This window comes from Emydura macquarii, unplaced genomic scaffold (genome assembly GCF_026122565.2).
Source record: "Emydura macquarii macquarii isolate MOO-44397 ecotype Brisbane River unplaced genomic scaffold, CSIRO-AGI_Emac_v2 contig_2288, whole genome shotgun sequence".
NCBI classification, from domain to species: Eukaryota; Metazoa; Chordata; order Testudines; family Chelidae; genus Emydura; species Emydura macquarii.
Window position 1 is genome coordinate 316,213 of NW_027132425.1, and position 14,441 is coordinate 330,653.

The 14,441-nt window shown below is 46.1% G+C and overlaps 1 protein-coding gene across 1 annotated transcript in view; it reads left to right on the top strand.

Annotated features, from left to right (window-relative positions):
• The window catches only part of LOC137161235 (unconventional myosin-X-like), a 279,065-nt gene that overhangs the window by 237,173 nt on the left and 27,451 nt on the right, over window positions 1–14,441 (top strand). The window contains exons 36-37 of the mRNA XM_067560340.1: window positions 10,024–10,231; window positions 10,866–11,002. Of these exons, the coding sequence (XP_067416441.1) occupies window positions 10,024–10,231; window positions 10,866–11,002 (345 nt within the window). The remainder of the gene's footprint in view (window positions 1–10,023; window positions 10,232–10,865; window positions 11,003–14,441) is intronic.

A 14,441-nucleotide genomic window follows, 5' to 3' on the forward strand; every position in this document is an offset into this window, starting at 1 on the left:
ATCACCCTTATTGTTCTTGCTTCTAACCTTAATCCAGAGACTCTCATCTGGCTTATCTCCAGTTTCATACTGGAGTTTAGAGCAATCATAGAGCTCTCTTACATACAGTGCAACTCCTCCACCCTTTCGCCCCTGCCTGTCCTTCCTGAACAGTTTATACCCATCCATGACAGTGCTCCAGTTCTGTGAGTTACTCCACCAAGTCTCAGTTATTCCAATCATGTCGTAGTTTCTTGACTGTGCCAGGACTTCCAGTTCCTCTTGCTTGTTTCCCAGGCTTCTTGCACTTGTGTATAGGCACTTGAGATAACTAGCCAATTGTCCTACTTTCTCAGTATGAATCAGGAGGCCTCCCCTGCTGCATCCTCCTCCTTTTGCTTCCTTGTGGTGTCCCACTTCCCCACTTACCTTCGGGCTTATGTCTCCTTGAAGCTAGTTTAAAGCCCTCCTCACTAGGTTAGCCAGCCTGTCTGCGAAGATACTCTTCCCTCTCTTGGTTAGGTGAATCCCGTCTCTTCCTAGTAATCATAGAATCATAGACGATTAGAGTTGGAAGGGACCTCAGGAGGTCATCTAGTCCAACCCCCTGCTCAAAGCAGGACTAACCTCAGCTATATCATCCCAGCCAGGGCTTTGTCAAGCCTCAGCTTAAAAACCTCTAAGGATGGAGATTCCACCAATTCCCTAGGTAACACATTCCAGTGCTTCACCACCCTCCTAGTAAAAAACTTTTTCCTAATGTCCAACCTAGACCTCCCGCCCTGCAACTTGAGACCATTGCTCCTTGTTCTGTCATCTGCCACCACTGAGAACAGCCTAGCTCCATCCTCCCTGGAACCCCCTTTCAGGTAGTTAAAGGCCGCTATCAAATCCCCCCTCATTCTTCTCTTTTGCAGACTAAACAAGCCCAGTTCCCTCAGCCTCTCCTCATAAGTCCTGTGCTCCAGCCCCCTAATCATTTTTGTTGCCCTCCGCTGCACTCTCTCTAACTTGTCCACATCCTTTTTGTAGTGGGGGGCCCAAAACTGGACACAATATTCTAAATGCGGCCTCACCAATGCTGAATAGAGGGGAATAATCACTTCCCGTGACCTGCTGGCAATGCCCCTCCTAATGCAGCCCAATATGCCATTAGCCTTCTTGACAACCAGGGCACACTGCTGACTCATATCCAGCTTTTTATCCACCGTTACCCCCAGGTCCTAATCCTTCTTCGTGGAACAACATCCCATGATCGAAGAATCCAAAGCCCCTTCTCCGACACCACCTGTGTAATCACGCATTTACTTCCGCAATGCGAAGGTCCCTACCTGAGCCTTTTCCTTCAACAGGGAGGATGGATGAGAACACCACTTGCGCGTCAAACTCCTTTATCCTTCTTCCCAGAGCCACATAGTCCGCAGTGATCTGCTCAAGATCGTTCTTGGCAGTGTCATTGGTGCTCACGTGGAGAAGTAGGAAGGGGTAGCGGTCTGAGGACTTGATGAGTCTTGGCAGTCTCTCCATCACATCCTGAATCCTAGCTCCAGGCAAGCAGCACACTTCTCTAGTTTCCCTGATGGGTTAAAATAATTAGCTTACTGGATTTATTTAAAGTAAAGCTTGTACCTGGTTTGTATTAGTAGCTCTGAGTGAAGAGAGGGGGTGGGTTAAGGCAGTTGGGAACCTGCACCTCTCGTTTTTATCCTGGCTCTGAGAGGAGAGGGGGATCATTATCTGCTCTTGCAAAATCTGAATTTGTTCTCCCGGTGTCTGTTGCCTTTTTCTGCATGCCAAATGGATTGCAGGAGTGCCCTTGCCTGCTGTAGTTAACTGTTTCTGGGCAACTCCATGAGTTTAGTGCATTAATTCTAGATGTTAAATTGCTTATTCTGTTTTTCACTTTCAGTTTTTTTTCCTGTCCATTCCCCTGCGATCAAGTCGCATCTCCTGTCTTCTAATGTGCTCTGTGAACTGTTCCATTTTCTCCTTTATCTGATTTACCAGTCCAGTGAAAGTATTGTTTGCTATTTCTCCCTCCTGTTCACTTACTTCTCCCGTTCTGACAGGCATCAGTCTAAGGCCTTGTCTACACTAGAAAAATAAGTTGACATAAGATATGTTGACTTTCAGCCACCGCTATGATTACAGTGGTGGCTCACATCCAGACTGCTCTCCTTGGGTCAGTCATCAGGAGCACTTCCACCAACCTAAGGGGCAGTGTGAGGAGCTGAAAGACTCATCTCTCCTGAGCTCCTTGTCGGCTGTCCCCCACTACTCCCTGGTCCCAGCTGGGAGCTGCCGTGCGGGCACTTCTCCCCTCCCTGATCCCAGCTGGGAGCGTGGCTGCAGCTGCCACGTCCCACCTGGTCCTAGCTTGGAGCTGGGACACGTCCTGCTCAGTCCTGGCTCGCAGCTGGGAGCCAGGTGGCAGCTGCTTGCGTCCGAGCTTTGAGCCAATAACTAGGCTGCAGCTACTCGGTCCTGGCTCGCAGCCGGGAGCCGGACAGCAGCTGCATGCATCCTGCCCCAGAGCAGGGAGCCAGGCAACAGCTGCCCATGTCCTGCTTAGTCCTGGTTCGCAGCCAGGAGCCAGGCTCCAGCTGCCCGCGTTCCAGCTCGCAGTGGGCAGCAGCCACTCCCTGCTACATCCCGTCCAATCCCGGCTCGTAGCCAAGAGCTGGGCTCCAGCTGTCTGTGGCTTGCCTGGTCCCGGTTTGCAGCTGGGAGCCAGGAAACAGCTGCCCCAGGCTTGCAGCGGACAGGGCTTCTCGCCCCACTCCCAGATCAGTGAAATTGATAAGAATGACAGCCTCTCCACCACTGTAAGGGGATGCAATGTCTACACTGACACTGCGTTGCCCTAGCTCTGCTGACAAAAGCCCTACACCTCTCTTCAAAGTGGTTTTATTTTGTCGAAATAACAGGGCAGTTTGTCAGCAGGGGGTGATTGTAGGGTGTGCTCCAGTACTGTTTTTTTGAGAAAAACCTGACTTTTGTCGACAAAGCTCTCTAGTGTAGACCAGGCCTAGGTCTTGGTTTAAGTTTTACTGGAACCTTGCTTTTATCATATGGTGGTGGTTGCAATGTGGTATCCCCTGCTTCATTTTTTTATTTTGCTAGGGCCACCTTTTTCCATTTCTGTCCCCATTCGTCAGGCACAGTGTAGCTACCTGAAGCCTGAGGTAGATCACAAATATTTATAACAGGGGATGGCACTTCTCTTTTTCACAGATTTTTTTTACTGTTTTATTCTGTTCCTGTGCTTGTTGCAACGTATAATGTGTCTGGACTGCTTGCTGCTCTGCCAGGAGAGTGGGCGCGTTCCAGGGCTCTGTTGCTTTTCTTAATTCTTTTAACTCTTTCTTAGTTTCTGTCAGTTGCCTCAACAATTTTGTGGCATGTTTTTTTTACTCTTATTTTCCCAGGCTACAGTCTCTGCCCTAGCCTTACAAATTCCATTTCATATTTCTTCCCCACTATCTTCTTTAAATTCATATGGACCTCTTTTGCTGGCAACCCAGCGAGTTGTCCATACCTTATTAAACTCTGGGGGGATTTGCAGAGAAGGGATAAGAGGGTTACCCACCTCATGATTTTCTGTCATGTTATATTGCAATTCCTATAGAAGACAGCTCGTTTACTTACCAGATCAGAGGTAGGGGTCCAGTGCTGTCAGTTGTTGGCTGCACATGTGTTCTCCCAGTGTGTATGCTGTCCCAGCTCTGTGCAGATAATTGATACATCAAACCATGACTGGATTATCCAATAAAACCAGAGATCCATTTCGGTCACGAAGGCGCCAGGCCAGGTTTATCGTAGACAAAGCATGGTCCTAGTACAGCTCAATAAACGATGGGACTTTCTGTTTCCCCCTCGGCTGGACCAAGACACTCCCTTTGAGACCCTCCTTTATACACTAATACAAACAAGTTGAGTATTGCCACTCTGATGTGTGTAGTTGCCACCCTCTGATGTGGTAAGATACCTTGTACCAGATGGCTCAGCCAAAACATCTCTATCCATCATATTGTCATTCTGAGAGGTCAGTAAGCCCTCATTATTTGTGGGGTATTGGGATGTTTTGGTACCTTTCTGGAATGGGCCTGCATGAGTGTTCTGTACCTAGTACTTCTTTAGGAATGTGTGTATCAGCTCTGTTCTTGCCACTTACTGTGAGCCTGCCAGCATTCACAGCATGACTTCTGCTAACTTTGCTTTATAACAGCAGGGCTTGATTATTACTTTAGCTCAGGCCTCATACCTGGCCTGTTATAGTAGGCCTTATGTCTCAGGCTCTCACTTGTCTACTACAAAAGCAAGCAAACATATACACACAAATGAGTTACCATCTACATCCTATGAGTAACATATTTGTAGAGATCTGTCAGTTCAAAGTGGCTTTCAGGGTGCCCCCTGGGATCTCTGGGATCTTTTTGTGTCTCTAGACCTGTGAGAGTTCAAACAGGAAAGAGATGAAAAATCTTCACATCAACTGTTTTTATTTCTCTCCTCTAGCATTCGAAGTGATGGGGTAAAACCTTTTGCACATACTTGTCCATGGGTGGATGGAGTGATTAATAAAGCTTTGGTCTTATAATGGCCCACTTAAATTTTGATAGTGTTCCTGGATGAGCTGGTGGGATGATTCCCAGGCCTAGGTTCACAAATTCAGAGCAAGCATTTTCAAAGTTATAAAGCAAAACTTAGATATTTTCTTATAGCCTGGTATATAGACATTACAAGTGAAATTAATTAATGCAGCAACTTACAAGCATTCCATAGAGTCTAAACACTAAATACATTCATATAAAACTAATAGCTATTTTGGGAAAACTAACATACAAGTGAACTGCTCTGATCTCCAGCTATGAGTGTGTCAGTTTTTAGCTAATGGCAAGAGCTGGAACCTGGCCTGCCAGCGTCACAGCTCTAACCACGGGGCTATTTTCTCTTTCTTGATCACTCTCTCTCTCTCTATCTCTGACTCTTTATAAATTTAAACACAATGGAACAGCATCAACAGGAGAGGTTGAGGGAGTCGTACATCAGAATATCCCATAGCCCAGTGGTTAGAGTACTCTCCTGAAAGATAAGGGAGACCCCTATTCAAATCCTTTCTCCCCTTCAGAAAGAGGGGGAGAATAAAATCTGTCTCCCCTGGATGAATGTTCTAACCAGTTTTTGAGTGCCTGCTTATGTTTAGTCCATTCTAGGTGTGTGTACACCCACATGCACAGTCACTGGAAATCTTTTGCCTTAGCAGTATCTGTAGGGGCCGGCTCTGGTGCCCTCTGGAGCCCCGTGCTCATGTGTTGATATATAAGGCGCCACCAGGCCTGCACCCTCTCAGGTCCTGTTTTCCACCTGTGACAGTTACTGGAACGCCTTCCTTCTCTTGCATTTGCAAATGCTCCATAGTTCTTGTCTCATAGTTCTACTATAGATTTTTTGTTTCTTGCTGTATATAGTTAAAAAAATAGGTATAGTTCTCTCATTAGAGTCGTTGCCGCAGGCAGGGCATGCCCTGTTCTCCGGGCTTTAAACCCTGTACTTCTTGTCATAAGTCCTTCCCGCTCAATGACCCCCCATGATAGCTGTATGAAGTGCTTGGGAGAAATGCACAGAAGGGAGAAGTGTAAAATTTGCAAGGGCTTCAAACCTCAAACCCAAAAGGACAGGGACATATGCCTAAAATCCCCGTTGATGGAGACTGGCTTCAGAACCATCCCATGCTGATTCTGTGCCAAGCGCATCAGTACAGAGTGCACCTCTGGCACCAGCCCCTTCTCAGCACCGCTCCATGTCACCCATACTGAAGAAGAAACAACTCTCGGAGAGAGGCCATTCACCAGGCACAGGACCCACATTGGGGAGTCAGGAGGCAACGTCTCCTCCTAGAGCTGTTAGTCTGCTGAGGGAACTACCTTTGACTCCTGGGAGCAGAAGGGGACCCCAACTATTAGTGCTATCAACGCCAGAGGCATTCTAGGCAGCCACGGACCTTATGGTCCTGCCTTTGCCACCTATGCCTAGAGTCCTCCCGCTGGTACCAGAGTCAGCACAGGTGCCAATGTCCAAGGGAAGGCCTGTGATGGAGCCACCGAGGTGGTCGTCTGAGAGTCACCGGTCCATAACGCCCCAGTCACCAGCCCAAAGAAGATCACTACTGTTGTAAAACTGGTCCCCAACAACACACTCCCAGCCCTCAACTATCTCCAGATGGGAGTTACCTAGTCCAGCTCGCCTCAGTACCAGTCATTGCCCTCCCAATGTTGATTGCTGTCAGTATGGCACCAGACACAGGACCCCCAGCACCGTTCCCCAGCACCTCAGTTCCCAGCACCACATTATTTGCCACATCACTGATGCTCTCCACCAGAGCAGTACTATACCTAAAATGACCAGTGCCTATCCTGCTCCCCGCGACATCATTACCCAGCTCCACACAGTGGCTAGGGGAAGAGGGCACCAACAGCTCTGCTGTGGTCCCCAAGCAAAGATGCGTCATCCTCAGGCTCTGAAGGGGCACCTACTGCCCGATCACATCAGCATCGACAACCAGGGCCACAAGTGACAGGTGCGGGGCCTGCAATCACAGGATGGCCCCAAGGCAATAGCCAGTTCAGTGACCCTATTGGAATCTGTGGGTAATTCCTGGAGCTCCGGGACTTCTCTTATCAATTGTCAGGTAAATGGTCCACGGCACCAGTGGTCCCAGCAGAGAGCAAGGGCTCGGCTTCTGACCCTGGTATCAAATCACAGGGCCAGACAGCAGCAGCCACACGCCTCCCCGACCCGGCCACAGGAGGAGGAAATACCTTCCCCATCCACGACGCTACTATCATCTTCCTCATCTCCTGATGAGGCAATAGCTGCTGCAGCCCCCTCAATCCCACTGGATGATCTTCGGGCCCACCAGGAACTCCTCAAAAGGGTGGCGTCCAATTTGGGCCTGTACGCAGAGGAGCTTGAACTCACGAACAACCTCTTTGCTGTACTGGCAGCTGCGGTGCTGGCTAGGGTCGCACTAACAGTGCATGACGAAGTATTCAGAGTGGTTAAGATACTGTGGCAGACTCCATCATTCCTACCACCTACATCAAAGAGGGCTGAAAAGAAATATTATGTCCCAACAAAAGAGCTTGAATATCTCTTCTCTCATCCTGGGTTTCTTAGGGGTAGCAATGGCAAACGAGAGATAGGCAGGGTCATGCAAGCTCAATCACAAAAAAACAAGGACTCAAAGAAACTGGACTTGTTTGAAAGGAAAGTTTACTTCACAGCCAGTTTGCAGTTCAGGATCTCCAACCAGCAAGCATTGCTGGGGTGGTATAATTATAATATCAGGGACTCCCTATTGAAATTCAAAGAACTGCTTCCTCATGAGTCCGGACAGGAGTTTGCCTCCATCTTAGAAGAGGGTAGAGCCATAGCCAGGGCTGCCCTGCAGATGGTGCTAAATGCCGTGGGTTCAGCGGCAAGGTCAGTGGCATCTGCGGTCTTGATTGCAGGGTGCTCATGGCTGCAGTCATCAGGGCTGTGTCAGGAGGTGCAGCAGTCCATCCAAGACCTCCCATTTGAAGGCAATGCCCTCTTTTCAGATCAGACTGATGCAAGGCTCCACCGCCTTAAGGATTCTAGGGTCACCTGTGCTCGCTATGCCAGCATGTGCCACAGACCTCTAGGAGGCAGTTCTGGCCTCCACCACAGCAACCCAGATTTTCAAGGCCTTCCTGATATGTCTCCTATAGGAGAAAGGATAGGGATAGAAGTTTTAAGCGTCGTCATCCCTCTCCGACCTCCTCCACGACCCAATCAGGCCTCTCGCATCATCCGACTGGCAGAGACAATCATTTTGAAAGTGCGCTTGAGGACAATGCCCCAGCTCCATTTCAGTATCCAGCCCGCTGGTTTTCAAACCGCCTGTTCCCCTTCCTTCCTGCTTGGGCCCAGATCACTTCAGACGACTGGATCCTCAATACCATAGAGTCACGCTACACCTTTCAGTTTACCTCGCTACCACTTTCCTTCCCTGTGCCTCTTCAGGGACCCTTCTCACGAGCAACTTCTTTTTCAGGAGGTGCAAGGTCTCCAGCGGATGGGCACCGTAGACAGTCCCTCAGGACATGGAAGGAAAAGAGTTCTAACTCTTGCCATTTCGTTTTCCCCAAAGCCAAAGGAGGCCTCAGACCTATTCTAGACCTGTACTGCCTCAATATCCCAAGAGGCTGAAGTTCCGCATGGTCTTCCTAGCCTTCATCATTCCTTCCTTGGATCCAGGGGACTGATATACTGCCCTTGACCTAAAAGATGCATATTTCCATATCTCAGTTTTTCCTGGCGACAGGAGATTCCTCCGGTTTGTGGTGAAACAAAGCCATTATCAGTTCATGGCTCTGCCTTTCGGACTTTCCGCCCCAAAGGTTTTCACAAAGTGCATGGTGGGGAATACAGCTCTACCCTTACCTAGGTGACTGGCTCATCAGGAGCAGGTCGCAAGCACAGGTCCAACGCAACCTCAACCTAACAAGGGCCACCTGTGGTGCCTAGGCCTACTCATAAATAAGCAGAAATCAACCCTGTCCCTCTCCAGTGCTAGAGTGTACAGGAGCAATCTCGATTCTGCCTCCTGGAACCTCGATTCTGAGCCATGTTGGATCTCATTATGCACGTTCAGACTTCCCCTCTCACAACTGCATGAACCTGCCTCAGACTGTTAGGGCACATGGTGGCCTGCACTTACATGGTGCGCCACGCATGTCTAAGGCTCAGTTCTCTGCAGTTGTGGCTGACCTCAGTATACCTCCCAAGCAGACACAGCCTGGACATATGCTTAGAGTTCCCCCATGCATCCTTGTAACGGGTTCCTGCTCACCACCGCAGTGCTTCCTGCTGGCCTTTCTCACATTGCCTCTTGCAGAGCCTTCTGCTGCCCCTCCCTCTCCCTTAGCTGGGCCGCACAGGTACCTATCCAGGAGAGCTGGAGAGCTGCTACCTGACCCATACTTTGTCGTCCCATTACGCCATTATGCATCAGGCCCGGGATGGTGCCAGCTTCAGGAGAGCAGTGCTGCAGATGGCACATCTGTGAAGTCTGAACCTGCCACTAGAAATACTGCTTGTCAGTCACCTAGAATGAAATCGACATGAGCAAATATTCAAAGAAGAAAGGATGGTTCCTCACCTTGTAACTGTTGTTCTTTGAGATGTGTTGCTCATGTCCATTCCATGACCTGCCTTCCATCCCTGCTGCTGGGGTTGCCGACAAGAAGGAACTGAGAGGATGCAGGGCTGGCAGCGCCTTATATACCAACGCAGGAGCACAGGGCACCAGAGGATGCCAGCGTCAGCTCCTACGAATACTGCTAAGGCAAAAAATTTCTGGGCACACATGCACCTAGAATGGAATGGGAATGAGCAACACATCTCGAAGAACAACAGTTACAAGGTGAGTAACCGTCCTTTATAAGGGGGGTAACCACCTCTTGCTCCTCTGTCCATTTTGTGTTGAGTAAGGCAACTACCTAACTCATTCTTACAAGAACCAACTTAGGCATCTAAGCTGCCTGACTCCAGGGGAGAGGCTCCTGACTGTGGACCACAAACAGGAAGGAGCCTTCCTGCAATCCAGATTTAGATGCCTAATTCATTGATGGGGCAGGGCTTTAGGGGACACTCCTCCCATTGGCTAACTTAGGCAGTTCCCTGCCTAGCATACTGGCTTTTGTGGATCCCATTCTCAGGCCTCTCTCTCCCCCATTCATTATGTGGGGCGCTTAGGTGCCTAACTCAGGCTTTGTGGATCCCATTGTTGTTCCATGAATTTTCTAGGCACCTAAATATTAGGCATCATGACACTGAGCATTGCAATGCCTAAGTCCCTTTGTGGATCCAGGCCTTTCTTTGTATGGCTGTATTTGGCAACACTTTTCTGTGGGCTTCTGTGCTTATGGCAATCCATGCTATGTAGAAATCTGTCAGTACTTGGGCATGTTCTTCTGTTCACTACGTAACAGCTTCTCTGCTTTTCTTTATAATTAGAATAAGAGAGCTCTTCCCAGGCACGGAAATAGACAGGTATGCCCAGTTCATCAGTGAGTCCCTGAAGAGAACCAAGACCAGGGAGTTTGTGCCATCCCAGGAGGAAATACTGGCTCTCCTCACTCGTGAAGAAATGACTACAACTGTGTACTGCCATGGCGGTGGCTCCTGTAAAATCACCATCAACTCCCACACCAGTGCAGGAGAGGTAATAGCATAGGTAGTATTAATTGGTGCGGGGAAGTAATAGGATAGGTGGCTGTAGTGGGCAGGATGCCTGAGAGTGTCTGGCTAAACTTTTTGACGGGGAGTCCTTGCTGCCATTCAACTGCAGTTCTCAGCTGCTATGGTGATGAGAGACATAAAAGAACCCACAGAGAGAGAATGGTTATTGGATGTTCAGAAACACTTTCTGGAAGTTCCTAAGCATTGGAACAAACTCCCAATGGAAGTGGTGGAGTCTCCATCTCTTGATGTCTCCAGATCAAGACTGGATGTTTCTTTGAAAATTATGCTTTAGTCAAACTCAAGTTATTGGGCTCAAAACAGGGGTAATTGGGTGAAATTCCCGGGCCTGTGATATACAGGAGGTCTGACTAGATGATGTAATGGTTCCTTCTGGCCTTAAATCTATGACTCTATGAAAAAATTAATTTAACAGAATCCTGCTTGCCTTTGGACTCTTGTTGATTGAAGTAACCCTGACATTCTCTTGCACGTGATTTAAATAGATTTGGAGCTCTAGGGGGAGGAAGTAGCGTTGGGGCTCATTCTTCCTATTTTAAAGGCAGACTTCTGTGTGAGTGATAATACCTAAGGTGTCTTATCTCTCTTCCCTGCAGGTCGTTGAGAAGCTGATCCGAGGGCTTGCCATGGAGGACAGTCGTAATATGTTTGCCCTCTTTGAACGCAATCAACACGTGGACAGGGCCATTGAGAGTCGGGTAATTGTTGCTGATATCCTTGCCAAGTTTGAGAGGTAAGAGAACATTTCAGAGGATCCTTATAACTGACTACGCTTGACTGAATAACGCTAGCTCTGAAATTCCCTGGTTAAGTGAGTGATCCTTATGCTGCTTGATAGCATGTATATGTACCATGAGCTCAGGGCAAACACCTGTCAGCTGCTCCAAACACTAGGTCTCCATAGGTTCTAGCCCTTGGTAGGTTACGTGTAATGAATCATGCAAACATTTGTTGTAGTGATAAAAAAGAATTCCAAGGCCAGAAGAGACCCCTGTGATCACCTAGTCTGACCTCCTGTGTAATACAGGCCAGTGACTTTCCCCAAAATAATTCCTAGAACAGAGCTTTTAGAAAAGCATCCAATCTTGATTTAAAAATTGTCAGTGATGAAGAATCCACAATGCCCATTGGTTAGTTGTTCAAATGGTTAATTATCCTCATTATTAAAAATTTGCACCTTATTTCCGGTTTGAATTTGTCTAGTTTCTGTAGATCATGTTATACGTTTCTCTGCTTGACTGAAGAGCCTATTATTAAATATTTGTTCCCCATGTAGGTACTTGCAGATGGTAATCAAGTAATCTCTTAACCTTCTGTTTGTTAAACTAAATAGATTGAGCTCCTTGTGTCTGTCAATATAAGGCATGTTTTCTAATTCTTTAATCATTCTTGGGATTTTTCTCTGAACTTGTATCCAATTTAATAACATCCTTCTTGAATTGTGGACACCAGAACTGGACACAGTATTTCAGTTGCACCAATGCCAAATACGGAGGTAAAATAACCTCTCTGATCCTACTCAATCTTTTTCAGAGTCACGGCTTCCCAGGATAGAGCCCCCTATCCTTCAAATATGGCCATCATTCTTTGTTCCTAGATATATACATTAACATTTAGCCATATTAAAACACACATTATTTGGTTGAGTCCAGGTTGCCAAGCAATGCAGATCGCTCTGTCAGTGACCTGTCACTTCAATATTTACCATTCCCCCTATTTTTGTGTCATCTGCAAGCTTTATAAGTGATGATTTGATGTTTTCTTCCAGGTCATTGATTAAAAAATGTTAAATAGTGTAGGGCCAACAACTGACCCTACACCACTTCACTATAAACACACCCATTCAATTATGATTTCCTGTTTACAATTACATTTTGAGACCTTATCAGTTAACCAGCATTTAATCAATTTAATGTATGCCAGGGTAATTTTATATCTTTCTAGATTTTTAATCAAAATGTTATGCGGTACCAAGTCAAATGCCTTACAAAAGTCTAAGTATATTACATCAGCACTGTTACTGTTATCAGCCAAACTTGTAATCTCATCAAAAAAAGATATCAAATTAGTCTGACAGGATCTATTTTCCATAAAACCATGTTGATTGGGATTAATTATGTGATCCTCCTTTAATTCTTCATTAATCAAGTCCCATGTCAACTGCTCCATGCTCTTGCCCAGAATTATTGTCAAACTGACAGGCTTATATTTACCCGGATCATGTTTACATGTTTACTGTTTACTTTTTTTTAATAGTGGCACAACATTAGCTATCTTCTAGTTTACTGGAACTTCCCCAGTGTTCCACAATTTACTGAAAATCATTATTAATGGTCCAGCAAGCTCCTCAGCCAGCTCTTTTTAAAACTCTAGGATGCAAGTTTTCTGGACCTCCTGATATATAAATGTCTAACTTTAGTAGCTGCGGTTTAACATCCTCCTGAGTTACTGCTGGAATGGAAAGAGTGTTATCACATGTAACACCCTCATTTATTTTTTTTCCAAATACAGAACAGAAATATTTATTGAACACTTCTACCTTTTCTGTATTATTATTGATAACTCTATCATTTCCATCTAGTAATGAATTAATAACCTTGTTAGGATGCTTTTTGTTCCTAATATATTTTTAAAACTCATTTTATTTGGCCTTACCTCTGTTGACCAGTCCCTTATCAATTTTCTATAATTCCTAGCTTATGATTAGTATTCATTACTGTCAACTTCTACTTCCTTTCATTTCTTGTATTTTTTTTATAGCTGCCTTCACTTCCCCTCTAACCCAGGCCGGTTTTTTTAGCCAATACGGCTTTCTTCATCAATTGTGGGATTGTGATTTTTTGGGGCATCTAGTAAAATGTTCTTAAACAATTCCCAATCATCATTCACATTTTTCTGATTAAATTCTTCCTCCCAGCTGATCTGGCTCTTCATTGTGTTTAGCTTTATGAAACTGGCCCTTTTAAAGTACCAAATATATATATCACTGGTCTGTACTTTACTGTGTTTGCACATTATAAATGTGATCAAGTCATGATCACTTGTCCCTGAGCTACCATTTATTTTTCATTCTGTGATCATTTCCTCTTGATCTGTCACAAAATGGTCTAGTAGAGAATTCCCCCATGTTGGATGCAATACTTTTTGAGTTAGGAAATTGCCATCTATGATATTTAGAAATTCCAAGAATATTTTAGTACTAGGAGCATGAGGCCTCCAGCATATGCCATTCAAATTGAAATATCCTTGATCACGCATTTTCACTACACATTACAGATGGGTGCATAAGGAGCCAGATATCCTGTTCTCTAGTGTGATTTGGTGGTCTGCAGCAGACACCAACCATTACCCGATCTTGTGCTTTGTCTGCTAAGACATTGATCCATAAGCATTCAAGATAATTTTCTTCTGAGTTTTCAGTGACTCAGAACCAAGTAATGCCATTTTTTTATGTAGAGTGCCACTCCCCACACACCTTTTGCTGACTTGATCCTTCTTAAACAGTTTATAACCATTGATTTTAACATTCCAATCCCACCAGGTTTCAGTAATTCCTTATTGGGTTAGGAGTCAGAAAAGAGAGTAAATACTCTTGGTACCAAGTCTTCATGGTCAGTAATAAAAAGTGCAGAGTAATCCCTAACCAAATCCCTTGGGGCAGTCCAGTAGGAGGGCATAATAAGGCTATCTTTGTCCCTCAGAGCTTGTTCAAATGCACTGCTCCGTTGGAGGAGAGGAAGATTTAGTTTTAGTCATTTGTCTCACAGACCTTACCTTGGCTCTGGGTGTCACCTGGCATTATACTTACAAAATAAAAGTCTAGCAGGATCTTATTCAGGGAGACAAGGCAATATGCCACGTTTATTGTACATGTAAGAATATTAAAAAGCCGTCACATTCACACACACTTTCATAAAGTTCTGCAAGCTGGTGTGATGTAATGACCAGTCCTTTTATGCATTGATTGAGCCAGCCTAGTAGCCAACTAGGCTGGGCATGAGGAGGGAGCCAGGCCTCTGTCAGATGTGAATCTGATGCTCCAAGATGACAATTGCAGACTGAGACCCAAAGTTTCCATGTTTTTACCCATCTTCGATACTTGCTGGCTGTCATGTAAGTCTCTGGGCCTGGCTGTGTCATGCTGCCTCTGGGTTCAGTGCAGTTGTTAATCA